We start from the raw sequence: 6515 nt of genomic DNA, 5'->3' as shown, positions 1-6515 counted from the left end.
CAACAAATTCAGATATCTTGGCAGCCTAATAACAAGTGATGGCAGATGCGACACAGATATCAAATACAGAATAGCAATGGCGAAAGAAGCTTTCCAAAAAATGAAGACCATATTAACAGACAGAAAGATGAGCACGTACAATAAAAACAGAATACTGCAGTGCTACATTTATTGTATCCTGACTTTTGGAAGTGAATGCTGGACCATATCCCCTGCAATGGAAAAGAGACTAGAAGCAGCTGAATTTGGTTCTACGGGAGAATGTTAAAAATATCATGGACCACACACACATCAAATGAAGAAGTTCTCAGAAGAGCCCAAGCAATTAGATCACTCATACCAACAATAAGAGAAAGACAACTCAGATTCCTAGGACACATCATGCGGAAAGATGAACTAGAAAAACTCATACTCTCTGGAAAGATCGAGGGGAGCAAACCTAGAGGAAGACCTCGGCTTACGTACATCAAAAGCCTAGCCAGGTGGCTACACATCGAGGAAATGGAAGTCATCCAAAAAACGAGGGATAGATCTATATGGAAAACTATGGTCACCAACGTCCACATCGGATATGGTACCTGGACAGACAGACAGATTTCCAATTTGTTGTTTTTCATGTGTGTATGTGGGGTGGGGTGGGGGGTTAATGTTTTTCTTTGTTTGGGTTCCATGGTTTTCTTTGTTTGTTTCGTGACTGTCTGTGAGGAAGAAGACAAATCCCAGGGTTGTATATTGCATACATATTTTGATAATAAATGTACTTTGAATCTTAAAGTGTTAGAATTACAAAGAAAATGCAGTGCAGATGAACAATAAAGTGCAAGGTCATTAATGAGGTAGATTGTGAGGTCAAGAGTCCATCTTATCGTCCCAGGGAGAAATTTAATCGTATGAGAACCGTGGGCTAGAAACTTTCCTTGAGCCTGGTGGGACGTGCTTTCAGGCTTTTGTATCTTCTGCTCGATGGGAGTGGGGGGAGAAGAGAGAATATCTGGAGTTGGTAGGGTCTTTGAGTATGTTGGCTGCTTTACTGAGGCGACGAGAGTTGCAGACAGAGTCCATGGAGGGGAGAGGCTGGTTTCCGTGATGTAAAAATGTATAACGCACAGATGCACTCTCTCTGCAATGAACTGTCCTCGTGTGGGAGAGAATACTCGAACATGGCACCAGAGAGAGTGACTCAGTCACTTTTAGCCAGTGTTGGCTCAATGTGAAAGTCCTGTTATTATTCTATTAATCACAAATCAGATTTCTGTAACTGGAGCCTACTTATTGTGTGACAGCAAAGAGAGATTATCCTCACTTGTATTTGGAAAGAAATTAATTGTAGTAAGCAGAGTCATGTGGAGCTCAGAGAATGGATTTGGCAGATTAATGAGTGTGAAGGAGTTCAAATCCTTTCAAATCTCAGTTATAAAGACTAATAAAGACAAAGTGATCACATCCCCTGGGAGTACTGACTTACTTCTCCTTTAGTGAATCAGTTTTGAGGTACATTTTTCTGCAGTTAAACAGCGCGGCAGATACAATATAATTTGTTCCACTTTACAGGATGTCTGCATTGTTACTAAGACCAGGATTTATTGTCCACCCCAATTGCCCATGAGAAAATGGCAGTGAGCCACCTTGTTTAACAATGAGTCCTCCCAGGCAGCCTGTTTCCACTGCGCTGTTGGGTTGGGCGTTCCAGGCTTTTGACCTCGTGATGATGAAAGAAGGCAAAATATTTCTAAATCAGGATGGTGCATTACTTGGAGGGAATCGGCGAGGGATGAGGTTCCCAAATTCAAAATAATCACATGTACATTGAAACATACAGTGAAATATTTGTGTTACCAACCAACGTATCTAAGGATGTGCAAGTATTAGACCATAAGACATTGGAGCAGAATTAAGCCATTCAGCCCATTAAGTCTGCTTCACCATTTCACCATGACTGATTTATTATCCCTCTTAACCCCATTCTCCTGTCTTCTATCCATAACTCTTGACACCCTGATTAATCAAGAACCTATCAACCTCCAAATATACCCCAAGACTTGGCCTTTCAATATTCAGTAGGTTTCAATGAGACCCTCCTCATTCTTCTAAACTCCAGTAAGAGTCCACATATTCCAGCGCCAGCAGAGCATGAATACAATGTTCACAAGCAACAAGAACAGCAAAACAAGCCCCTTTTCCACCGTCCCAGCCTCTCACACACATTGACATGCTACCTACTGGCCTCCAGTCCTTGACACCAGACTCTCAGACTCTCTAACTTCTGGGGACACTGACCCATGGGCATCAACCTTTGGGCTTTGACCTCTGGATTTGCCTATCCCTGACCTTCCGACCTCCGGCTTTGACCTTTGGCCGTTGCCAAGCTTTGGGTATCATCCAGGACTCACTTGGACTTTGCCCTCCAGAGGACCTCTGACCTTGGGAGGCCCCTGCAGTTGTGGTGGAGATTGGGAGGTGCGTTCATGTCTCTTTGCTGCAGTTACAGAGCACAGAAACAGGCCCTTCAGCCCAACCATCTAAACTAGTCCCATTCACCTGTGCTTGGCCCATATCATTCCAAGCCCATTCAAATATTTCTTAATTAGAGTGTGTCATGAAATCTGTTGCTTTGTGGCAGCAGTACAATTTTAAAAAATACTCTAAGTTAATAAGATATATTAAAAAACTAAATGAGTGCAATAAGAGAGCAGAATATTGAGGAAGTGTTCATGGGTCATTGAGAAATCTGATGGCCATTTTTCAAAGGTTCATTTACTATCAAAGTATACAACTTGAAATTCTTCTTCTCTGGGTAGCCATGAAGCCAAGAAAGAAAAGAAAGGCTCCGCGATCATCAACCCCCAAAATCACTCCTCCCTGCAAAAGAAAACGAGCAAAAATGGAACAGGCACGTCAACCCCCAAATCCTTTCTCCCACACAAAAAAAACCAAACAAATCGGGACAGGCACATCGACCACCAAATCCCCTTCCTGCAGAAAACCTGTGCAACACTGGGCCCAGCAGCAGATTGTTCCCTCTCCACAGCAGAGCCGTCAAAAGACAGGCAGCTAGCACTTGCCTCAATGCTTTAATCTCCCTCATCGCTTTACTTGGTGCCTGCGTACACCACTTCCTCGGTTGACGTCTTCTGGATTTCAGCACCTAAGTTACAGAGAAAGGTTGAACAAGTTGGGTCTTTATTCATTGGAGCGTAGAAGGTTGAGGGGGGACTTGATAGAGGTGTTTAAAATTATGAGGGGGCTAGATAGAGTTGATGTGGATAGGCTTTTTCCATTGAGGGTGGGGGAGATTCAAACAAGAGGACATGAGTTGAGAGTTAGGGGGCAAAAGTTTAGGGGTAACATGAGGGGGAACTTCTTTACTCAGAGAGTGGTAGCTGTGTGGAACGAGCTTCCAGCAGAAATGGTAGAGGCAGGTTCAATATTGTCTTTTAAAGTAAAATTGGACAGCTATATGGACATGAAAGGAATGGAGGGTTATGGGCTGAGTGCAGGTCGGTGGGACTAGGTGAGAGTAAGCATTCGGCACGGACTAGAAGGGCTGAGATGGCCTGTTTCCGTGCTGTAATTGTTATATAACCATATAACAATTACAGCATGGAAACATGAAAAATTTCAGCCCACTCCGTTAATTGTCTCTCTTTTAAACATAATTCACTTCAACCTTGACTAGATACAGGTGCCTCAGGACTCGCACCATCAGCTTCAGGAACAGTTACTACCCCTAAACCATCAGGCTCTTGAACCAAAGGGGTATCTTCACTCAACTTCACTTGCCCCATCACTCAACTGTTCCCATAACCTATGGACCCAATTTCAAGGACTCTTCACCCCATGTTTTTAATATTTATTGCTTGCTTGCTTGCTTGTTTGTTTATTTATTTATTTTTAATCTTTTGTACATTCGTTGTTTCTACGTACTGTTGGGTATGGTTTTTCATTGATTCTATTGTTTCTTAAATTTTCAGTGAATGCCTGCAAGAAGATGAATCTCAGGGTTGTTCACAGTGACATATATGTACTTTGATAACAAATTTACTTTGCACTTTTGAGTTGGATACATATATGGACTAATTGGTCAACTTATGAATATTTAAAGTCCTTACCTGCATAATCAATCACCAATTAAATTATGGTAATGCAAGTGTTAATAGCCAATGTCGATACTCTTGGCTAATAATACCTGTACTGTTGTATTGTGACTGGTGATTGATTATGCAAATAAGTAATTTAAATATGGCCAAGTTGACCAATAGTTAGTCTGCATCCTTGCCTTGAATCCCAACAAGGTGCAGTCGTTCGCCCAGCGAGCGATGTTGTTCAGAGACCTGTCCCGCTTGGGTTGACTGTACACTGTTTATACCCATCCTCGCCTGCATAATCTCTTAACTCCTGCCTTGCCACGCTGCTGCGAGGCAGCGCCTACGGACGGAAATAGACGTTTAGTCCTCTCCAAAGATGCCGCCTGACCTGCTGAGTTCCTGCAGCATATCGTGTGTGTTGCTCTTCGATTTCCAGCATCTCCCGTGTCCGAGATTTGGGGGTGTTTCTGAATCATCTGAGTGGGTGGACAGAGGTGCCCGCAGTCCCCGCTTGGTGGAAGAAGTTCACCCGTGAATGGAGGCACTCTATCCAAGTGGGAGCGACCTCGGCGCAGACGTCAGTTGTAGTTGCCAGGATCGCAAGCGTGGCCACGCCTGTCATTGGCTGCAGTTCGCCCTGCGCCGTCCCGAGGTGGCGACAGGCGCTGTATAAATGAAACTCTGCTGTCGTCCAGCGGCTGGCCCGGCCCGCTGGGCTGGACGGTACACGGCGTTTTCCTTGCCGGCTGCAGAGAGGGAGAGAGGGGGGCACGGAGTCCGCAGCCGCCGATCAGCATGTCTTTACTGTCTCAGTCCGAGGAGGCAGAGCCCGAGCGCTTCGATGGACTGTCGCTGTTGTACTGGTAGGTGTGTGTGTGTGTGTGTGTGTGTGTGTGTGAGAGAGAGAGAGAGACAGACAGACAGACAGACCGACCGACCGACCCGGACCCAGTGTACTGTCCACGGGTTGGCTATACCTGCCCAACTGTACGTGCCGGGAGTGTGATCAAAGTAAATTTATTATCGGAGTACGTATATGTCAACATGTACAACCCTTTCTTGCGGGCATACTCAATAAATCCAAGAACCATAACAGAATCAATGAAAGGCCGCCCATCAGGACGGACAAAACCGTGCAGATACAAATAAAAAGCAATAAATATCGAGAACACGAGATGACGAGTCCTTGACAGTGAGTCCATATGTTGTGGGAACAGTTCAGTGTTGTGGGGGAGTGAAGTGATCCCTACTAGTTCAAGAGCCCGATGGTTGAGGGGTAATAACTGTTCCTGAACCCCTGACCCCGGGTGTGTGTGTGTGTGTGTGTATGTGTGTGTGTGTGTGTGTGAGAGACTGTGTGTGTGTGTATGTGTGTGTGTGTGTGTGTGAGAGACTGTGTGTGTGTGTGTGTGTGTGTGTGTGAGAGACTGTGTGTGTGTGTGTGTGTGTGTGTGAGAGAGACTGTGTGTGTGTGTGTGTGTGTGTGTGTGAGAGACTGTGTGTGTGTGTGTGTGTGTGTGTGTGTGTGTGTGTGTGTGAGAGACTGTGTGTGTGTGTGAGAGAGACTGTGTGTGTGTGAGAGAGACTGTGTGTGTGTGTGTGTGTGTGTGTGTGTGTGTGAGAGACTGTGTGTGTGTGTGTGTGTGTGAGAGAGACTGTGTGTGTGTGTGTGAGACTGTGTGTGTGTGTGTGTGTGTGTGTGTGTGTGTGTGTGTCCGTCCACGTGGTTCTGCATAGCCTTTCCTCTCGTTTCTGTAGTCACCTCGTGTGTGTCCCCGAGCGCCGTGTACAGTATCTCACTGTTGGCGGGCTCGCCGAGCTCTGTGGCGGGTGTGTGTGTGTGTGTGTACTGAACGTGGTACTCTCTCTACAGCTCTGAACACTTTATTCTGCATTGTTACTGCTTTACCTTCTTCTACCTCAGTGCACTGTGTACTGATCTGATCTTGAATCTCGGTACACGCGATAGTCATACGCAGCCAGGCACTTCAGCCCACGAAGTTGTGCCGACTGACCCCTCCCTCCCACACAGATCACCTTTCTGTCATCCATGTGCCTACCTACCAGTCTCTTAAATGTCCCTAATCTGCCTCTACCACCAGCCCTGTCAGCAAGAACCCCAAACTCGCCACTCTGTGTGTAAAAACCTACCTCTGACATCTCCCTGGTCTTGCCTCCATTCACTTACAACCACTTTAGAATCATGCCCCTTGGTATGAGCTATTTTGGCCGGGGGGGGGGGGGGCGGGAGAAATTATCTGGATGTCTACTTGATACCTCTGAACGTCTTGTACACCTCTGGAAGTGTCCTCTCATCCTCCTTTGCTCTAAAGAGAGAACCCTAGCTTGCTCAAGCTTCCCTCATAAGCCTGATCCAGGTAGAAATTCTGGTAAATCTCTGCACCCTCTCTGAGGTCTCCATATCCTTCC

The 6515-nt window shown here is 45.8% G+C and overlaps 1 protein-coding gene across 1 annotated transcript in view; it reads left to right on the top strand.

Annotated features, from left to right (window-relative positions):
- The first annotated feature begins 4736 nt into the window (after positions 1 to 4736).
- Positions 4737 to 6515, top strand: part of LOC140187197 (syntaxin-binding protein 4-like) — a 104553-nt gene continuing 102774 nt past the window's right edge. Inside the window, 2 exon segments of the mRNA XM_072242260.1 lie at positions 4737 to 4839; positions 4842 to 4948. Of these exon segments, the coding sequence (XP_072098361.1) occupies positions 4759 to 4839; positions 4842 to 4948 (188 nt within the window). The 5' untranslated portion in view covers positions 4737 to 4758.

Source organism: Mobula birostris, chromosome 24 (genome assembly GCF_030028105.1).
Source record: "Mobula birostris isolate sMobBir1 chromosome 24, sMobBir1.hap1, whole genome shotgun sequence".
NCBI lineage: Eukaryota > Metazoa > Chordata > Chondrichthyes > Myliobatiformes > Myliobatidae > Mobula > Mobula birostris.
Note: the sequence above shows the minus strand (reverse complement) of the source record. Positions and strands in the feature narration are given on the sequence as shown.